General features: G+C 37.9%; 1 protein-coding gene across 7 annotated transcripts in view; it reads right to left on the bottom strand.

Annotated features, from left to right (window-relative positions):
- slc8a1b (solute carrier family 8 member 1b) overlaps window positions 1-22477 on the bottom strand; it is a 90460-nt gene extending 67983 nt beyond the window's left edge. Inside the window, exons 1-2 of one of the 7 annotated variants that reach the window (XM_026285592.1) lie at window positions 22403-22477; window positions 4892-6738 (exon numbers count right to left, since the gene is read on the bottom strand). In XM_026285592.1, coding sequence (XP_026141377.1) covers window positions 4892-6714 — 1823 coding nt within the window. In that variant the 5' untranslated portion in view covers window positions 6715-6738; window positions 22403-22477. Of the gene's footprint in view, window positions 1-4891; window positions 6739-8055; window positions 8780-20873; window positions 21024-22402 lie in introns of those variants that run through there. The other 6 variants (XM_026285593.1, XM_026285594.1, XM_026285591.1 and 3 more) reach the window with 6 other exon arrangements.
- Between the last annotated feature and the right edge of the window lie 443 nt (window positions 22478-22920).

The raw sequence follows: 22920 nt of genomic DNA on the forward strand, positions 1-22920 counted from the left end.
AGTTTGCCTCTGGCTCTGGGATGTAGATCATCTATTTTCTCATTACATTTTTTCCATTTTCCAGAGCAATGCATTCTGCCTTGCATCTGGGTTTTGTTCAAGGGCATCGCAGCACGATGGTGCTTCACAGCCGTGTCTCCCTCCATGAGGTCTGGCCTGGAATTCTTAACATCCCATGACACCACCAAAGCACAACCATTACACCCAGAAGCCACCAAAATAAAGGGCACATTGAACTGATATTTACCACATGAGTTTGAATCTAGATGATCTTTCGTGTGACAGTGAGACGAGACCACACATGCATGTGATGAAATTAAAAGTTGTGTGACTGCAAGCACATCTGTGATGTTAACAGTTTGGCACTAAAGAGAGATTTTGGCAGTGCATTCTTCTTTCACTGACATCCGGAATGTTTCTAAGCATGGTCAAACACTGTTCTGGAGTGAATAACTTTCACAGGGGTGTATTTAGTAAACAGAGCGTCCAAACTGTTCCAAAAGGACTCAGAAAGTGCAATAAATCATGGTCCTGCACAGTGAGGTAACCCTGCATTCCAGTCTTGTTCCACACTCATATTCCAGAATGCTGAGATAATGTTCTAATTATATGTTCTGGAAATTTTTAAGATCCTAAGGAAATCAAAACATCAGAGTTTTTGAATGAGCATTGAGCTGCAAGCGGACCCGATTCTGTCTATAGTCCTGTACAGCGCACAACACACCCTCTATCCCTTCATCCTTTCGTTACAGGAGTGTTATTAAAATCCACTTAAAAGGCACGCACAGCTTTGCTCTATGGAAAGTATGCAACTGGCCAACAGGCCCCTAAAAGTCTGACTGTCAACATCTGCTTTGAATCTGGTTAAAATATACATGGCCTGTTACAATCGGTCAATCTGCTTGCCTAACGCCTTGTACTGCATTCTAGGGCAGATGGACGATTTTCTGTTTTAGCGTATGTCTTATGCAGATGGGCTGATTATTCACTTTCAACAACCTTTGCTCAGGTGCAAGAGATATGTTTGAGATAGCTTTGAGGCTTCCCTCTCATGTCAAGCAACAGCTTGTCAGCTAACAACAAAACACACTCACACGAAGATCTGTAGCATAGAAAATGTATGTTGTCATAATGTCAGCATGAGAAATCCATGGGTCACATGGCAAGGAACCTTTGCAATTTAGCTTAAACCATTCTAGCTTACTGGACTTGGCTGGTTTAACCCTTTTAACCAGAGGTATCCCGCTGGCAATAAAAATGACTAAGCAACCCCATGAATGAAATAACTAAAAAAAGGTATCATTTTAAGAATGTAATTTTTTGATCAACTCTAAATGGGCATTGAGCAGTCTCTCTAAACTGACGTGTACCAGAGCCCCCCCTCTGCATCAATATTACTAATCATATTTTTCCAAACCACTGCCTTGATTAACAAAAACTGGACATCATTTGAAAGCTCAGGTTTCAAAAAAGTGTCGATTTATTTGCTAATAAATGAAAAAAATATATACAGGTGCTGGTCATATAATTAGAATATCATCAAAAAGTTGATTTACTTCACTAATTCCATTCAAAAAGTGAAACTTGTATATTATATTCATTCATTACACACAGACTGATATATTTCAAATGTTCATTCATTTTGATGATTACAACTGACAACTAAATCTCAGAAAATTCAACTCAAAACTTGACAGTTGTCCAAAAGATGACCATTGACACCTTTCACAAGGAGGGCAAGACGCAAAAGGTCATGGCAAAAGAGGCTGGCTGTTTACAGAGCTCTGTGTCCAAGCACATTAATAGAGAGGAGGCAATAGGGATAACCGCACCCTGGAGAGGATTGTGAAACAAAACCCATTAAAAAATGTGGGGCAGATTCACAAAGAGTGGACTGCAGCTGGAGTCAGTACTTCAAGAACCACTACACACAGACGTATGCAAGACATGGGTTTCAGCTGTCGTATTGCTTGTGTCAGGCCACTCTTGAATAACAGCGTCAGAAGCGTCTCGTCTGGGCTAAAGACAAAAAGGACTGGACTGCTGCTGAGTGGTCCAAAGTTATGTTCTCTGATGAAAGTACATTTTGCATTTACTGTGGAAATCAGGGTCCCATAGTCTGGAGGAAGAGAGGAGAGGCACACAATCCACGTTGTTTGAGGTCCAGTGTAAAGTTTCCACAGACATTGATGGTTTGGGGTGCCATGTCATCTGCTGGTGTTGGTCCACTGTGTTTTCTGAGGTCCAAGGTCAACGCAGCTGTATACCAGGAAGTTTTAGAGCACTTCATGCTTACTGCTGCTGACCAACTTTATGGAGATGCAGATTTCATTTTCCAACAGGACTTGGCACCTCCACACAGTGCCAAAGCTACCAGTACCTGGTTTAAGGACCATTGTATCCCTGTTCTTAATTGGCCAGCAAACTTGCCTGACCTTAACCACATAGAAAATCTACGGGGTACTGTGAAGAGGAAGATGCGATATGCCAGACCAAACAATGCAGAAGATCTGAAGGCCACTGTCAGAGCAACCTGGGCTCTAATAACACCTGAGCAGTGCCACAGACTGATCGACTCCATGCCACGCCGCATTACTGCAGTAATTCAGGCAAAAGGAGCCCCAACTAAGTACTGAGTGCTGTACATGCTCATACTTTTCAGTGTCATACTTTTCAGTTGGCCAAGATTTCTAAAAATACTTTCTTTGTATTGGTCTTAAGTACTATTCAAAATTTCGGAGATATTGACTTTGGGATTTTCCTTAGTTGTCAGTTATAATCATCAAAATTAAAATAAATAAACCTTTGAAATACATCGGTCTGTGTAATGAATGAATATAATGTACAAGTTTCACTTTTTGAATGGAATTAGTTAAATAAATCAACTTTTTTATGATATTCTAATTTTAAAAAAAGTGACATGACATTCAGCCAAGTGTGGTGACCCATACTCAGAATTCATGCTCTGCATTTAACCCATCGCAAGTGCACACACACAGAGGGCAGCCATTTATGCAGCAGCACCCAAGGAGCAGTTGGGGGTTTGATGCCTTGCTCAAGGGCACCTAAGTCGTGGTAGTGCCAGCCCGAGATTCAAACCCACAACCCTAGGGTTAGGAGTCAAACTCTCTAACCACTAGGCCACAACTTCCCACAGAGCCAGCACCTGTATATAATTTACACATTTTTTTTTATAAATACAGCTCAGATAGTCATATGTCATTTGAAAGGTCTTGCATAGAATAAAACAAATTATTATTATTATTATTTGGGGCTTTGACTTAACTTGAGTGAGGCATTACTTAAAATTCAAAACAACAATTTCAAAACTTTAAAGGGCTAAGAGAAGGGCTGTAATTGCTGTAATTTTTGATTACTTCATGATATCACCACAAAATGTCATCCACATTCAGCACGCATGTTGGGGAACATCACCAAAAATGTAATTTTCTCCTACCTTATTTCTTTAATGAGATATTGATTGTCAAATATGGGTGATATGAAAATTTCCCTTGACCACACAAATTTTTCTTACATTCCATCACCTATTTCTCAGCATGAGAATATTCAAATGCATAGAAAATATAATCAGATACAACCTACCTTTTGACTCTCCTTGCTATGGTCTTGAAGTTATGATTCATTATTTTTGTGTATGGCACTCAGAAAACAACAGTTTTTAAAATTCATTTGAAAAGGAATCAAGAGCTAAACAAAAAGGTCTGCTTTGTTACAAGATACTGTACTTTTTGGATACTTTATGCTATCACCACAAAATATGTAACAGATACAGCTAACGTGCTGAGGAACATCATCAAAAATAATTTTCCTCCTACCTTATTTCTGTCCTGAGATACTGAATGTCAAAAAAGACAGATATGAAAAATATCTCTTGAGCACTCAAATTTTTCTTACATTTTTTCTCAGCATGAGAATGTCCAAATGAAATAATTGTAATAACATTTTTTAGCTGAAAGTACAGAAAGTTTTCTATCAAACAATACCAACCTTTTGACTCTCCTTGCTATAGTCTTCGAGTCATTATTTTTGTGTATCTTAGAAAAAAACAACTTCAGTGAGGCAAAAATGGCCTCAGGGCTTAAAGGGTTAAGTCAGTCTCCTAGCGTGGTTTACCTAAAGTGCCCAAAGCCTCCATAAACCAGCCTGACCAGGACTAAACAAGACCAGCTAACCAGCTCAGTCTGGTTTAAGATGTTTTGCTTTTTAACAGGGAATATACTCATAAGATCAGCAACACGCATTCATGCATAATCTTGAGAAACAACAAACTTGAGTCAGAAGCTGTAGTCAAAAGCAAAAAGACAACTCATTAAACATTTACGAAGATTACACGAAGCAGTCGATAAAATAATAAATAAGCAGAAAATAAAACAGCAAAACATCTGCCAAACAAAATATCATAATCACTATCATTTCCACTGACTGAGGAATCAGGCTTTGAGGCTGAAATATAAAGCGAGAGAATTGTGAAAGATACTGTACATAAAAAGATGGAGAAGAAAAGAAGATGAGAAGTAGATATGGGGAGTTTCTTTTTGATGACATCCTCTATCGGCTGCTCTTTGCACATAATGCTTCTGATATCACGGTGACATCACTGATGTCACACAGCAAAATACTTAGCATCAAGCATGCTGCTCCATCAAGCACATACAATTCAAAAAAATCTTACATGCATTACATTCCTGTTCTGACAGGGCACTATCCTAACACAAATTATATTCATACTGTCTTACACAGTTCTTCTTAACTATAATATTTTAGTAGTGACCCATCAGGACAGGAACCCATATATATATATATATATATATATATATATATATATAAATAAATAATATTTATTTTACTGTAAATAGAGATTATGACTTACAAGATTTCGTCGTTTTGGAACTCCAGAATACCATGGGAGTCTTCAAAGTCCTCTCCCCCTCCTCGCGCAGTTCCCTCAATGGTTTTATATGGCAGTGACACCACCCCACGGGCACCAGACGTACGCAGTACCTTCACTTCCATGACACCCACACTCTCACTAATGTGGGTGACTGGCTCTTCAAAGGTGAAGATTCCAGCATGGTCATCGTCAAAGATGGTGACTGTTGCTGTAGAGGGCACACCGAGAGTTGCGATGGTCTCCATGTGATTGGCTTCAGTGGTCTCTGGCTCATCACCCTCGTGAAGTACACGGACATTGCTGAGGTGGATGAGGAAGTTCTCATCCTCTTCAAAGATGTCATCATCAATAATTCCAACTCGGATCTCCTTTTGCGTCTCACCTGACTTGAAAACGACAGTGCCTTCTGTGAATTCGTAATCTGAGCCGGCGTTTGCGGTTCCATCTTCGGTGCGGAATTCCACAGACACCATCTGGTTGAGATCGCCTCCACGTCGGATCACATTCACCGCCACGGTTCCACAGTTTTCCAGGCACTGGTAAGAGCCAGGGTCAAAAAAGATCTTTGAAATCGGGTCATTCTCTCCAGTGTCACTGCGCACCTCTTGCATGCTCACTGCTTTACGAGCTTGGTCCGCCGCATGCTTCTTCAGAATGTTACCTGCTCCGGTCATTAAGCGGGTGGCTTGGCATCGGTAGAATGCACGGCTCTTCTGCTGCTGGCTGAGCACCTGGTAATTAGCGAGTTCAATCAACTGCTCCACCTCTTTATCGGGATGTTTCTGCTTCAGTTCCTTCAGGATCTTCGCCATTTCACGTCTTGCTTCCTCATCATCTAGATCTTTGTCCTCCAGTTCCAAAGCCAGAGTTCCATCCAAGAAGTCCACTGCGTGAGAGTTCAGCATCTTCCCATCCATCTCGATATCTACCTTGGATGGCAGGGGACGGTCCCCCTCCGTCTCGATGATCATGCCTCGGTGCTTGCCAGCTCGGTAGCGCTTGTAAACATACTTGTAAAACAGGAGGCGGCGGTCAGCGATCCAGGCAAAGACCACACAAATTGGAAAGAAGAAAAGAGTGAGAAGACCTTCCCACACCTGGACAACACCCGGAGAGATAACAGCCAAGATCAGGTAGAGCCACAAGTAAGCGAAGATGCTCCAAGTGGCGGTGACAAAGAAGACACGCAGGTGTTTCACTTTGCGATGCTCTCCATCGGGCACCACGTAGACACAGATTCCAATAATGACGAACATGTTGAAAGCTGCACTGCCGACAATGGTAGAGGGTCCGAGGTCACCGGCTTCAAAGTTATGGCCACACACTTCAATGACCGAGAGCAGAATCTCAGGAGCTGAAGACCCCAGAGCCATGAGGGTGAGGTTGGACACAGTTTCGTTCCAGACGCGTACAGTTGTAGTGGTCGTTTCACCATTGGATTTCTTAATGGTGATCTCCTTTTCCTGAGAGGTGATGACCTCGATGGAAGCCATGAAGCGGTCAGCAATAATCGATACTCCTAGAAACATGTATACCATTGCCACAAAGTAAACTGTGGCTCGGGCTACCTTGTCTCCAAACGAAGGATTTGGGGGCTCCCACATCGGAAGGATGACTCCTGGGGCACATGTAGCTGACCCACCACAGCTCAAAGACTTGTTGGAAGGAGAACTATGATCTTGGCTGTGGTCTGAAGCATGTTCCGCTGTCACATGGTGGACGTTGCAGAGAAGTATCACCATGATGACTAGACACTGAAAGCTCAGGAAGAGGCGTGGGGAGGTCTCACGATGCCTCATCATTCCTTACTCGGTGGCAAACTTCTGCTATAATAGAAAGAGAAAAGTGGGATGAAGAGAAAATAAAGATCAAGCAACTATTGAAATGAAACCAGGACATTGATCAATAACAAACATCGACACACGTGTTCTCAAAAACTGTTGCGCTATTACGCCACTGATTCAAGACTGACATTTTTGGAACATTTCATCAGCATTTGCTGAAAGGCACATTCCCAAAATGTCAGGTAAAACAAACAAACAAACAAAAAAACTCATTCTAGAGCATCTGTCCTTGATTATCTAAGGGTCAAATTTGTTGATCAATTCAATCATCAGGTTCATTTCAACAAGAATGCATAAACAAGTCCACATGCTCCCTTAAGCCTATAGTGCTCAGTTACATTCTTCTAGTTGTTTCTCGCTATTTGTCCAGAGCAGTTGGTTCAGATTGGGATGCTGCATGGTGCTTGATTGCAAGTAAGCAGACCTTACTTAAATCAATGCCTGCAAAATGCACCATCATACAAAGGGTGGCAGTCTGCCTCTGAGGCAAGAAGAAAAAACACTTATCATGGGGCAAAACACATGCATGGGCACACACCCACAGTGTCACACACACACACACACACACACACACACTCATATCTGCAGTCATCAATGGGCATAGTGCACAGCAAAAGCTTGCATACATTACTCACACATTCACATGAAACAAAACCACTAAGCTTTTATGATGCCTCTACATAATTATGTAATCATACGCATTTCGGTAGCTTGAACGATCGTTTAACCTCGGTCAGTTTAGCGATCTAGAATGCAAAAGAATCGAAAACAGAGCGCTTTAATTCAGCACTGCTCAAATCTACTCGCTCACTCTCATTCACATCTACCGCAACCTACTGCTCTCATTCAGCACCTCTACCCCATCCACTGATGAAACATCTGTTATCCCACATCGTACGCGATGCGGACGCGCATCATTTCTTATTTGGGTGCTCTTATTGTTCGGATAAACGTTGGCCACGGTTGCTTTAAGGGCTTTTTTCGTGATGTGCTCATAGATCGCGGGGGATCTTGCAACCAGATTGTGTTTAATACAACTTTCATGTGCCCATCAGAATCCCGTAAAACGAGGTGAAGTCGAACCGCCGGTTAAAGCATCACCCGCGAGCCACTGCGGACCGGACCGGACCGCACCGGACGGGCACGAGAGCGCACCTCTGTATGGGTCACTCTCCGTAATGATGATGTGAATGTGATACTCGGTTTGCCGGTGGCACCATATTAACCCTCGTGCAACGATATCGCCAGCATTGCTACATGCAAACCCATAATATATAAATATTAAGAAGGTCCTCTTACCGTAACGGTGTTCCGTGAAGTAGTCAGTCTGTGGGAAAACGGCAGCAGGAGTGTTAACGGTGACGGTGCGTGTCGGAAGCCGTCAGTAGTATCCCAGCTCTCATTAGTTTTAGGTTTTTATATAGGAGATGCAGGAAAGATTAGAGAACCACGCGAGTATTAAATGCACCCTCCGATTTCCATATACGCGTGTTTTTCCCCAAACAGACCCGTAGCGATCAAATATCTGATGCTTTATCTGCAAATCTGTGAGAGATGAAATGTGCGTGCGAGTTCTTCCTCATTCTTCCCTCTCTTTGCTGGTTCAGTGTGTGTGTCACTGGGTGCGTGAGTGTGTGTGTGAGTGTGCGCGCGCGCGTGCAGCGGAGCCTCGCGCTCTGCGTTCGGGAAGAGAAAGAGGAGAGCAGGGATCATGCTTCAACGTTTATCTTTTTTCTCCTCTCCCGCTGTTGCCCTCTCTTACACACATGTATGAACGCAAACGGTCCCTTATCCGCGTTACTGATGATCAATAAATGAATTATCAGTCACGGTGACCACGTGGTACAATACCGGTTTCATTTGTAGTGGTGTAATACATCACACACTCGACATCTCATTCATTTTCTATACTGCAACCTCTCCAGCCGGCTGTATAAGCCACGCTATTCCATGATGAACGGGGTTGTCTGTAAGTAGTAAAGAGGGAAATCACACTCATTCCTCGAATCAGTTTTTTTTTTAGGTTCAGCACGTTTAATTCGATTTTTTTTTTTTTTTGAATTTCTTCAGCTTCGTTAAACTAACTTTTCGCACAATTAGACTAATTCGAAACAAATATTAGTATGAACAAATTAATAGTTCACATGTATGCGCGTACACATGCACTTTAATCTCTAATTTACATCTTAATTGCATCATTTAATTAAAACCTAAGCAGATTTCTTTGATCTTCACCCTTTCATAAACGCAACCCTTTTGCTTTTAATTCCATGAGCAACACGACTGATACATGTATAAAGCTGATTCATCTGGTATTTAAGCTATATATAGCCTATATATATTTATCTAAAAAAAAATATATATATATATATATTTAATTTTATATATTTATAATATTACTGCGCATGATAAAAAAAAAGGCAAATCATTACATATCTGCATAAAAAAAGGAGAGCATTTTACAGTAATCTGTCTCTTGCTTACCTGCTGCATACCTGCTTTTTTTGTTTGGTTGCAATAACACATTATGTCAACAGAGGCGCCATAGAGGCATGAAGCTCTGAATTACAGCACAGGTGAGAATTCACCTTTGGTGGTCTTTAGTGAACTGATACTCTCTTTTTCTCACGCACTCAAACTGTTAGATCATTATATAGGAATAAGCAAGCCTTCATTTCAGAGTCAAATAAAACAAAATAATACATGGAATAAAATAAAATAAAAATTTATTTAATCCAACAGAGTGATTTCTTTAAGATGATTTTTCCTCTGTGGAATCAGACAGGTGTGGCAAATAATGTCAGGCTTGTGCAAATATTTGCTCAGGCTCTTTTGTTTGAAACAATTTGTTTCATTAATCTGCATTTGGCTCAGAGGTGTGTTTTATAAGGCCACATCTGAAACCCAGAGGAGCTCAGCCACAGTGATGCAACCTAAACTCCTGAACACACTGCCATATACACAAGAAGTTACGTTCTTGCAGCTTCTCAGACACCACTATGGTCAGACAAGAGGACGCTGAGCTTTGCCATGCAAAAACAAAGTTACAGTAGTTTTTTTTTTTTTTCTCCGTAAATCTAAAAGGTAAATAAAAAAAAGAAGCATCAGCTGTTTTGGCTTTGCTCAGGTGCGGTACAGCGTGGCCTAGTTCTTGTTCATTTTGGCCAGAGGGAGATTTCTCTCTCTTTCTCTCCTTCCCTCTCAGTTTCTCTACTCATCCCTCATTTGCCCTCACAGTCTCTCTCAAACCTGATGTGTAAAAATGCCAGTTTAAACTACCGTTATCTTTTTCACATACACAAATTGAGCTAATAGTTTTCATACAAAGACAATGATATTTGCAGTACCCAACCTTCACACAAACCTGTTGACATTACTAGATCTACAGTCAAACATGCTTTATGAGCTATTCAAACAGTACAGATTGCTTTTGTCTAGACAATAATTCAAATTTACATATATTTGTTTTGTCATATTATAAGCTCCATAAGAATATAACATTATAATTTGCTAATTCTGTAATTGTATAATTCTATAGGCCCCACAGGGAACTTTGCAAAAATGAAAGCTTACTCATTCTGAACAAAGGGTGAAAAGGCCAACCACTGAATATAATTACAGTTACTGAGTAATATTTTGTTGACAAACTGAAAAAATGCATTATACAAAGATTCTGTCAGAATGCAGAGCTGTTTCTCTCTTTCATACACTATTAGTCATATAATGAGGCCATATTCTTTGGATCTGCAATTAAACAGGGAGGGGGTGTTCTAATCTCTTAACATGACAAAAATATTTCCTGTCTCTCTTTGATAACATTTGATAACTTAACAGGCTCTTCCTGTCAGCCAAGTTTCATAACTCTCAGCTGTCCTACTCTCCCACCTTTTCCACTCAGCAGTTTCATCTCACTCAGACCTAATGTGACACAAAACCTGTTTGTCTTCTGCGCTGTTGGTGACATGCTGACAGTGAATATGTTCTGTGTGTGTGTGTGTACATGTGCATTTTCTCTTCTTTATGGATGAAAAACCTGTATAAATCTCTATGTCTGAGCAGTGTTTGATATTTTTGCTACTGACTCACTGAAGCATTACCAAACCAAGAGAACATATATTATTCTACATTACATTATATTACATTGCATTTGTCAAATTCAATGTCAAAGTCAAAGTCTGCTTTATTGTCAATTCTTCCACATGTACAGCACATACATGCAGAAAATTGAAATTGCGTTACTCTCAGACCCTTGGTGCATACAGATAACACTAACAGTGGAGCATAAAAATACAGATATACAAATATACAAATAAGGACATGTAAAAAAAAATAATTAAAATAAAATATAAAAGTTAAATCAAGCAGCGCAAGGCACAGGGCAGTGGCGATGCCCTCATCAGTTGAGCGGTTGGACCGATATGCAAACTGGAAGGGGTCCAGGGAGGGGGGTTTGCAGACTTGATGTGGTGCATGACTAGCCATTCAAAGCATCTTATGAGAATAGGAGTAAGTGCAACTGGACGTTAGTCATTGAAGCAGGATGTGTCAGTGAAATAAGTAAAACCTCAAGTTATGGTTTAAACAGGATTTTTTAAACTAAAATTTAAATTGTAATCATTGACTCATTCCAAACCCATATTAAGTTGTGACAGAATGTTGAGGTTTTTCTTTCACCAAAATAATAAAAAATAAGCAACATTTTAAACTATTAGAGAAATCATTACAAACACGAATAACCGACAGCGAGAAATGGTTTAGTGTTGTATGACATGTCTCCGTTGAGAAGAAGAGGTGGCTGCTGCTTGTGGTTAGGCTACTGTATGTGATGATTGAAGTGCAGAATAAACAGCAGAGTGTTATATTTTCTAATGCATTCAAATTCAAAGTCCAAAGCATGAGGAAAACTTTGCTGAAACTGTGTTACTCTTCAGTTGCTTAATTTTTTTAAAAGACATGTTGACATGCTGTTGTCAACAAAAAGAAGCACTGAGATCTTTCTGCGGGTTTCTACCTAAATAAAAGCTCAGAAAAGTCAACAACTCATCAAAATTCATAAATGTTTGTATTGTAATTTTACTGTTGTTCTGTAATATAAAATTAAAAGGACTATAATAATGATAATCATAATTACTCTACAACAGTTCTATTAATACATTCATTATAACATTCACAAATAGTGTTCAAATTGGGATCTGTAATATATTCTAATGTTTTAAAAGAATTCTCTTCTGCTAAGCAAGGCTGGCTTTATTTGTACAGTAAAAAAATACATGCATGATCTCAAGTCTCAAATGCAAGACATGCAAAGACATCAAATGTCTTTGATGCAGGTCTCAAAATATCCAAAGAATATTATTTTACTAACTTATTAATTATAAGTCAAATTATGCTTTGGTATAATGTCTTCTAGAATGCAAAAAAAAAAAAAAAAAAAAAAAAAAGGATTAAGAAAATATTTTTTAATTGTTGTTTTGTAATTATTATTATTATTATTTTTTTAAAGCAAGACAAAAGCAGAAAAAAAAACACATTTTGGTTATTTAATTTATGCAATGGTGAAAAAAATGGCAAAATAATCCTACAATGGAGGAAAAAATGCAAAAAAAACATAATAATTTACATTTCGGTGCATCAATACTTAAAACTAAAAAAAAAAAAAAAAAAAAAAAAAAAAAACGCCTTGAAATTGAAGTAAATAACTCCTGTATTCTGAAGTATACAGTAACAATCATACAGGTTTTGAAAAACATCAGGGTGAGTAAATGATGCCAGGATGTTCATTTTTGGGTCAACTATTGCTACAATCACAAGTGTAGATGTTAGTGTGCATGTTTGAGGTTCAGTGGGTCTGGCTTTGCCTTCAGGGGCGTTGTGTGCTGCTCTTTTTGAGACCAAACCGTGTCAGCAGCACAGAGCGCCAGAGGTCATGACAGCAGTCACCACACTGGAGTCGTTCTGCTCATTCTGGACACTCGTATGTGTGTCAATAGATATGTGTAAATAATCAGGAAATTAATTATATTGCAATTACATCACAAATTATATTCTTATACCCTGACTAATCCTACTCTCCCAATCAACAATCATCTGAAAGATTACTGAAAAATGAAAAAGAGAATCATGTGCACACAAAGCTCATACACACAACACCATCAAAATTAAATTTACTGGTATAGTCCGAATATATTTGCATTTACTGATATAATTTACAGTAATGGGATATTTATGAGAGCTTCTCACCTGACATTGACATTCACAGGTTCACCTGCTGTAACCTTCCGTACATTAAGGTGTACTAATACTAGGCTATGGGTAGATTTGGCACAAATACCTTTACGACTAATATTTAATGGTACAGTGGAGGTATCTTTGAGGGAACTGCCCCAGTAACAAGGTGCACACAGCTGTTCAAAAGTTTGGGGACAGATATTTCAATATTATTTATCTATTCATTTATTATTAAGAAGTCACTTCTGACTACCACATTTATTTGATCAAAAAATGTTATTACAGTAAATATTAGTGGAATATTATTATAATTTAAAATCAAAAGAGGCCTAAATATCTGCAATTTTTTTTCCAGACATTGGTTTTGTATATTGGTGTGCACAAACTGTGTCTGTTGTCATACATGTGTATGACTGTTTACATGTTTAAGAGCCAATTAGATAATGGAAACAAACATCTATGGCCACGTCCCAGAAAAAAAAAACTTGATTATATGCCATGCGATTTGCATCCGAACAGTTTATAAGATGTTCCTTACTGCCATTCCATTAAAATGTGACAGATTTTTTAAGTTAGCTGTGAGAGCTGCCAATATTTGAGAAGGAAACTAGCTGGTTCAAGCACACCCAAAGACAAACCAGCAACACAAACCAAACCGATCCAGCAAGAGTGTACTCAGCTGCAAGCAATTTGAGCTTAGATCAGCTGTGGAGTCATGGGATTTAGTATTATTCCAATTACTGGGTCATTGTGTGCGTATGTGTGTGTGTGTGTGTGTGTGTGTGTGCGTGTGTGTGCGTGTGTGTGTGTGTGTGTGTGTGTCTAACATCTGTACTTGAACCCCTGCTGTGACTGTGAGGCTTTCTGCCAATAAGTTCCATTAAGACTAACAGTAGCGATTAATCACTTCTGATGTCTTTTATTACATACTGAGTCAGATCATCATAACTAAATGTATGATGTCTTAAAAACTGCAATGATCCCCAAGATGATACTGGAGTGTCAGAACACCCAGTTAATAAACCCAAACAACACTGAGGCTTTTGTGGAAGAGTAAACAAGTATTTTCTATAACCATCAAATAACCTGCAAAAAAAGCATACAGGCTAAAATTTTAAACTGAAAACATCATATTTCAAATCCAGTACAGGTCCAACAGATTCTGCAGGCACGCACTGTACATATTGGCTACGATATTAGATACTGATTTACATACTGATTAAAAAACATGTTTAGCCTGAGTAAATCTCTTTGGATAAAAGCGTCTGCTAAATGCTTAAATGTAAATGTAAATTTGGATGTGTGTGTTTACAGAATAGTTTTTCCCAGTACACACCCATATCTGTTCCCAAAGGGCATGCTCATATCTCTGGCAATTTGACCATTATTCTGGCCAAATCTGTGAAACATTTGAAGCTACAAATATGACGTACTGTACAGCTATTAATAACCCTGCACTGAACCCAACACTTCAAAACTGATTATTAATTTTATCTTTACAGTAGCTTGTTTTCCTGTAAAAATAGATAAACACTCTTAAGATATCAAGACTTGTTTTCAGTTAACTTTATTTTTCTTACCCCAGTGACAATTAGTATTTTCTTGTTTGAAACAATGTGTTGGGAACAAGATAATTCAAGATATATTCTCCAAAAACAAATGTAATCGTTTTTCTCCTCAAGTAAATTTATTTATTTTTTCTTCTCAAGATGCTATTTTGTACTTGAAAATGACAAAGAAAAATACAAAGTAAAAAGAACAATTCAGTCAAAGGTTCTTTAGAGAATTATCTCTTTTTTACCTTTTTATAATTTGAAGAACCTTCTTTCACCACAAAGAATCTTTTGGCTTGGATGATATAGTTCTGGCTAGTTGGGCCATGCTAACCAGCCAAATACTGACCCTCAGGAGTGAGTCAGCATGACCTCCGCCACCACTGATGACCTCCCTGTCCTCTTTGTGTGACAGAAATACTAATAACCTACTCAGGAAACAGACTCAATGAATGTGGGAGAAAAACAGTGTGTCTGTGCATTTCATGACTTTACTTTTTTGACCTTAGCCATCAGTAATGTTGATGGTAGAGCATTAAACATAACCAGATCACTTTTTGCAAATTTGTTGTAGTAAGTAAATGCGCATTACTTATATTGTATGTATTTACTGATATAATTTTATACTTTTTTCTCTTCTCCAGTCCACATGACCCAACAAAACTATACCATTTTCACTGTAATCATCAAAGCAGGTCTATATTGTGAGGACCATACAAACCATGTTGGTGAAACCAACACTTGTTCAAAGAATAATAGAGTTTTATATAAAACAGCTGGATTTATATTATCAGTTGGAGACCTTTCCATCTAGACCTGTCAATTGCAAATATTGTTCATTTGAACTTCCTATTCTTTAAAGAATCCTGCAAAAATGGAACATGGTTCCCACAAAAAAAATTAAGCAGCAGTGTTAAATGTTTTCATCATGTATAATAATAAGAAATGTTACTTAAGCACAAAATCAGCATATTGGAATTATTTTTGAAGTGACACTGAAGACTGGAGTAATGACTACTGAAAATTTTATTAAAAAATTAAATTAAATAAAACGAATGTTATAGTTGTAATTATATATTTGTTACAGTATTACTATTTTTATTGTATTTTTAGTTAAATGTAGCTTTTGTTGAGCATAATGTTAGTGTAAGTGGCAGTTTATCTTACTTCCATCACATTTCTTTCAATATTATATTACAAAGGGGCTTCACGATGCCATAGAAGAACCTTTTTGTCTAAATGGTTCAATAAAGAACCTTTAACATCTGAAGAACCTTTCTGTTTCACAACAGGCTCTTTGTGGCGAAAGAAGGTTCTTCAGATTCTAAAAAGCTTAGAAAGAGATGATCCTTTAAAGAACCTTTGACTGAATGTTTCTTTGTGCAACCAAAAATGTGTTCTTCTATGGCATCGCTGTGAAGAACCTAAGCACTTTTATTTTTAAGAATGTATATTATGTTACATTACATTACACTATATTATCGAAATGTTCAATAATTAAAGAAACAGAACAATTCCTTTAAATAATCAAAAGCTTAATACACTTAAAATTTTGATTATCGGGATTTATGAAATACCACTTAAAAAAAAAAAAAAAACCATCTACTCAATACATGAATGAGATAAATGATGTGATTTGCTTGGCTATTGGCAGGATTAAATGGAAAAATAAATCATTTGTTTACAACTCCATTAACATTACCCAGCAATGACCAGAAAGATGAAACAGGAAGATGAAACTCATATACACTCATGCAAATACTCCCATACTCAGGTCTTTCTAATCCAGCAACTTTATAAAAGGCAATCCATCAACCTAACAGTCTCATTGCCTTTGATAATTGCTGTGTGTGTGTGTGTGTGTATGTGTATGCCAGCATGTGCATGCGAAACAAAAAGAAAGAAAAGACGGGGAGTAATGGGGACAGAACTCAAAGCCAGCTGCGGTCTGTCATGTGCAGAAGGGACCAGAGATGAATAGAGGAGAGAAGAAGATGGGATGAAGGGACAGATTTCTGTGCAACTGTCTGCGTGTGTCTGTGTGAATAAAGGGCAGGGGGTTGTTGAGCAGAAAGGTTTGAGTGGGCATGCAAGACCACAGGAGCTGTCAGCTCCGCAGCACACATTGCACCACCGTTTCATATTCACGTAAGAACGTTTAATGATCTCGGGCTCGGCTACTTAAAAGGTAATTACCATAATTATCAGAAACCCTCTCGTTTAGCACGACACAGGGAGTCGTTTGAACGACGTGCAACATTCACCAGAACATTTCATGGAAAAATTTGCCTGTGTTTGATCGCTCATCATATGAAGAGTGAGTAGAGTCCATGGGTCATTATATCAAGATACTATTTTGTGATTTTCTGTAACATAAAATAATCTAAAGTAAAGTTTAGTCCAGCATGCTTCAGTCTGGTAACCTCTAATTGATTGGACACATACTGAGGGCCTAATGCTGATATTCAATGGAAATCAAAGACTTTCATTTAACATACTGTCTACATTCTGTGCTTATACAAATGAAGGCAGACACACATTGAATAAATCTGTTAACAGGAGTGTTATAATGGCATCAAGTTTTTGTTCTTAACCTGTGTTGGCCTCTTTCAGAGAGACTCTAGCCTACGCTTTCACCTCCTTGTGAATAACACCCTGTCATTAGCATAGTGATTATGAGCATAAGCATGGCTAGACTCTCTTTACCTGTCAATCAAATGAACTCTCATTGTAAAATCTTTGATTATACAGGTGCAAGAGGCTTTTTTATGAAATGTTAGTTGTGTTTGAGAGAAAAAAGCATAGCTCTAATACTATTCTAACATTTTCCTACCAAGATGTTAATTATTTTGGGGTCTGACCCCCCTAATTAAGTCTTAAATCCCCTCAAAATTTGGGGTTCTTATCATATTTGTTTAGGATACAAGTATGTTTTTTAACAGTGTTTACAAATAACATTTGGGTAAACCCGCTAAAAGTTCATCTGAGGAGGTTACTATAGCAACAGTAGGCTGCTCAAACCCTGTGCATTTGTATCACTATCTAAAAATTATCTTCTTTGACTTTAATTAGGCCTTTTGACATTGCTTATTTATACTTAAAAACATTAATATTCAATATATAGTCTATGAAAACAAGTCTTAAGAAGAACAGTAAATTATCATATATGTGTTACAGTATATGGGGGGGGGGGGGTGGTATAAGTGGCAACCCTAGGTTCTAGACTTGCTGCCGCTTGTCATTAAAATGAAATATATTCAAACATTCATTTACTCAAAAATCATTATTTACTCACCCTTGTGTTGTCCCAAACATGTATGAATTTATTTATTGTGCTGAAAACAACAGAAGATACTTTAAAGAATGTGGGTATCCTAACTGGTCCACAGGGACTTTGATAGTAGGAAAACTAGGGACCAGCAACTGTTACCCACATTCTTCAGTGTTCAACAGAAGAAAGAAACTCATTTAAAACAACTTGAGAGCACATTAAACTCTGTCTTTTATATTAATAAAACAACAAAATCACTTGCTGCCCTTGACTGAAGAGCTTTAATACAGTTGCTTTAGAAAGAATCATTGTATAATTTACACAGTGAAGTGTATATAGTGTTTTATTTTTATGTTTATTCAATTTCTTGAATGCAGCTGCTAAATATACATACTGTATCTTTAAAAAAAAAGCACCGTTTGTTTTATATGTTAATAACAAAGATAAAATAATGACAGATGTTTATCTTCTCTCAATTTGGTCTATAATATCCGCCGATCTTTTTTATTTTTTCATTTTGCTATCTTGTGAGGGTTGGTTAATAAAAAAATGGAAATTATGTTACTCAGGCTCAACTTGCAAAACAGTAAAAACCAACATGACAAAGATGTTTTTCTTTGAATGTTCAAAATCCCATCATTTCAACAGGAATTCACACACCCAGATTTCACAATGGCTTGAAGTTGGTCATGTAGATTTGCCATGTTGACCAACAGAAAACTGATGGGGTTGAAAACTGCTTTATGTGTAACCTGTGCTTCATACATTGTTACACTGTAGACGATCTACAATAGTCATTTTTGTCTGTGTAAATTTGAATGAATTTGACCGTACGCTTGGGCTAGAATTTAAAATGTGTCAGTGATGTTAGCTACAGTAACTGCACTAGTGGCACTTTACTGCACCTAGAAAATTACAATTAACAATTGTAATTTAATGAACCCCTGAAAGGTTTTGAATAAGTCACACACTGATTACCACACTAAACCAAAACCACTCCTAAAACTACTCAAGAAGCACCACGACCGTTCACACATAACCAGCAGCATATCCCAGCACTAACTCTAACATCATCTCTGTAGAACTTCACTTCAAACTTAGGCCTAGAAAGTATGCATTTTTTTTTATTTATTGTTACTGGTTCAAGCCGACAGAGAATTCCACTACTGTGCTCTCCAAAACAACCCCTTCACTCCCTAGTCTTGACCAACAGCATCCCTGAGCTTAAGAATTCAGCAATGAATTAAAAAACACTCAAACATCTCAAAAATGTGTGTGCAGAGAAACTGATGTTCAAAGCACGCCACATGGACATTTCAGCTCTTGTTATTCTCTCATAAATACAGGTACTTTCCAGATGGTCCTCAACAGTTTTTAGTGGCTTCCAATCAGATCAAAGGAATGGAAAATTAGCATAGCAGATCTTCTGATATTACAAATCACACAGGCACATATTCTCATGCATAGACACGCACACTCTCAGCTGGAAAATATGCAGAATGAGAAGTTAAGCAAGCAGAAATAACAATGCTCACAGCTCATCACCAGCTCTGCACTGTCACAGTTCATGCCAATCAATTCTCAAACCAGTGAACAGCTAACAGCTAACAGCTAACCTTTTCCCTAGAAAAAGGTTTCATCAGTTACCTTTTGCCTAGTTAGGATTTTGTAAAAAACAGAAACTAAAGTTACGGTTACACAATGCCACTTCTACAGCAAGTATCTCTTTCTTTGTTGACACTATCTGTTTTCTGAAGAGCTAACATATCAAAGTTTCCTCATGGACATTTTGCCCCCTGTGACTGAGAGTGAGGAGGTCACAGCTTGCGCCTGCAGCTGTGATTTCAGAAGAAACAGCACCATGCTGACCAGACCACGCAACTGAGCATCAAAACAACACCTTTCTCATCGGGAGATGGGGGCAAAAGACATCTGCTCAAAAGCCTGGAAAATGGCACTCTTCGTGTAAACTGTTTTACAAAATGGTTCAATATTCCATCCATATACTGTAAAAAAAATCAGTGTAATTTAACTATAAAACACAGTAAAAATACTGTTAAATATTCACCACCTGTTATTGTGGTAATTTTTAATCTGTGTTGGAGGTACAAAATTTTTAATTAGGCAGAAAAGGGCTACTGATTTACTAGTTTGAACAACCTGATCTCACAGCAATTCGTACATATTTTGCTAAGTGGCTAATTCATATGAATTTGTAAGACCTCACTCGTATCAATTCGTACAAGTTGGCAAAAAAAATTTATGTATGTATTTTACAAGTTGGCAAATCAATAAGAATTCATATAAAGGACCAACCCTAGCCCCACCCCTAAACTTACTGCTCACAGAAATTGCACATAAATGCAGTGGTTGTACAAATTCATATCAATTAGCCACGCCGTAAAATACATTTGAATTGGTGAGACAGCAATTATAAATTAGTTTTAAACTACAATATTTACAGGTTTATCTGTAATTGTTGACATTTTTACTGTATTTTTACTAAATTAAACCATATCTGCCAGTGTTTTCCTGTAAAAACTACAGGATAAAATAAAAATAAATAAATAATGTTCTCAGCAGGGACGCATCAACATTACAATTCTGGCTGATATCGATTAACAGATAATTATTTTCATGCTATTTTCATGCTCAATTACAAATAAATGGCATATATTAAAATTATATATTATATTGCCAAAACAATAAAATTTTATAATAAAATAAAAATACAGTTAGGTAAAGATTATGTTTAAAAGCGTTATTGATTTATTCGTAATTTTAAGATTAAATCTAAGGCATCATTAGGTGAAAGCTAATCTTAATGTAAAAATAGCGAAAACAAGCATGTGCAATTAAATATCCAATATCAACAAAGGATAAAACTCTACTAATGGCCAATAACTGATATGGAACCAACATCTCTAATTTCCAACTTTTCTGCCATTGACAAGCAACTGTACAATGTCAAGCTTTTATCAACGTCTCACTGGAATGTTTGGTCTTACAAAACCCACTAAACTGTTTAGCAGAGCTGATGTGAATGAGGCGGTTTCTTGACTTACTGAAAGTGTCTGTCTTCACATCTCAGGCAGCACTGCTTTAATCTATTCACACAGGGCTTCCCTCCACTTTAAAATGCTAACCGTGTCCTCTCTTGACTGCTTTTAGCTTCAGTAAAGGAGCTAGAGCAAGAAATAAAGCAACTGTTGAAATTAGCTTACTGTGACAATATGGGGCTGGTCATGAGGAGGAAGTGTGTTTTACAGTTTAAAAGAAAAAATGAGGAATACAAAATATTGCTCCATTTTGGAGTTGCATAAAAGAAGCTTTATGTAGCTCATGGTTGCACAGAAACCAAAGTAATTCACATTAATATTGAGACACCAGAGAACCTGCTTGGTTATTTCTAGGGGCTGTGCTGTTGTTTCAGGGCCCAAAACAGACATGACTGAGAGGTTATGTTAATGGAAAGATTATAGTGAAAGACTTTCATTAAAATGAGTTGAGTATTGCATTCCTTTCTAGTTACTACAAACCCTCCTATTCGCTCTGCAGTCACAGAAATGTGAAAACAACATACGCCGCTCATATATGCACATTGATATTCACGACAGGAAGTGGATGTTTGCCAAATGGAGTTCACAGTGTTATCATTTACTCATCGCTGTGTCTTTTGAATTCTGTGTGACTTACATTCTTCAGTGGAACACCAAAAGAAAAATTACGAATTTCCATGCTCTTTTTCTATACAATGAAAGTGAATGGTGACCACAGATGTCAACCTCACTTTATGACAAGAATTTCACTAAATAATGAAACATTTCAGCCTGTTCTCTACACAAAGTTATTGTATGACTTCAGAATATAGTGCATGAGTCATATTGGCCACTTTTATGATATTTTATGTGCTTGAGATTGACAGTACTTAGTCACCAATCACTTTCACTGTATAGAAAAAGAGCCTGGAAAATTCATAGCTTTTCTACTTTGCCATTCTAGAAGAGAAAAAGAGCCACGCCAGTTTGGAAACTCATGAGGGTTAACAAACTATCAAACTATTATTTTGAAGCAAATTAACACTTCTATTATTTAGCTTCCTGTGGCACTTGTGACCAAAAAAGTAGAAAAATGACCAAAAAATGACCAAAAAAGTAGAAACACGCACATATACCTATTTAAACACTTTATACCATACAGTCGAGTCCACATATTTGGAGTTCAGCTTTATCTTTGCTTTTTCTCTGACTGAGAAAGCGGCCAAGGAGAAGGACGTTATAAAGAAGCAGAAAACGAAGTTACACAGTCAGCGCTCAGCTGCTGCAGTGAAACACAAAGCCGAGCTCATTTTAATGAACCCAGTAAAAGACAAGAAAGAAAGATTCGTGCAGCAATATGGTGCTTCTCTCTTCTTCTTCTTTTTTTTTTATAGGAACAGTGACGCAAAATGAGAATGAACTTCATGCTGTCCAATATGGCGGACAATAATATTCTCTTCAGGCCTTGAAACAGCCTGACTGGAAGCAGCAAATATTGCTGTATTGATGGAAAATCACACAGTCGGAGTGTAAAACGTGTGTGAAATGAGTCTCACCTGCCATGTTCTGGACAGCTCTGCAGGTTTCCTTCTCACAGCACTGGAAAATGCCAGGTAAGATGTGAGTATCGGTTAGTCACTGGAAAATACTGAATCACCTGCTTAGGTAATATTTCACGAATGGAGTGTGTGAGTGGGGGAAGTGTGAATGTGTGTGTGTGTGTGTGGGGGGGGGGTGAAATCATGTATTCAGTGTCTCACTGAGCACCACCCAAAGTGGGCCTGGGCTGTATCATATTTAAATAATAATATGGGTTTATGCATCACCTGTGTGTGTGTCTACAGTTTCAATGTGTCAAGGTCAACAGTTTCCATCTAGCCGTAGAGTCCAAACCTAGTGTCCTTTAAGATTTAAAATATGATGGATGTGTCACTAGGAGCTGCTGTAATGTGTTCTCCGTCGCTCTCAAAGACCTGCAGAATTCTTTATGAGCTCAATCTTTTGAGGCCACTATAATTCTCCCTTCCTGTGTCTGTAATGGTTTTATTGAGTGAAACACATTTCATTGAGCGGC

This window comes from Carassius auratus, chromosome 17 (assembly GCF_003368295.1).
Source record: "Carassius auratus strain Wakin chromosome 17, ASM336829v1, whole genome shotgun sequence".
In the NCBI taxonomy this organism is placed as follows: Eukaryota; Metazoa; Chordata; class Actinopteri; order Cypriniformes; family Cyprinidae; genus Carassius; species Carassius auratus.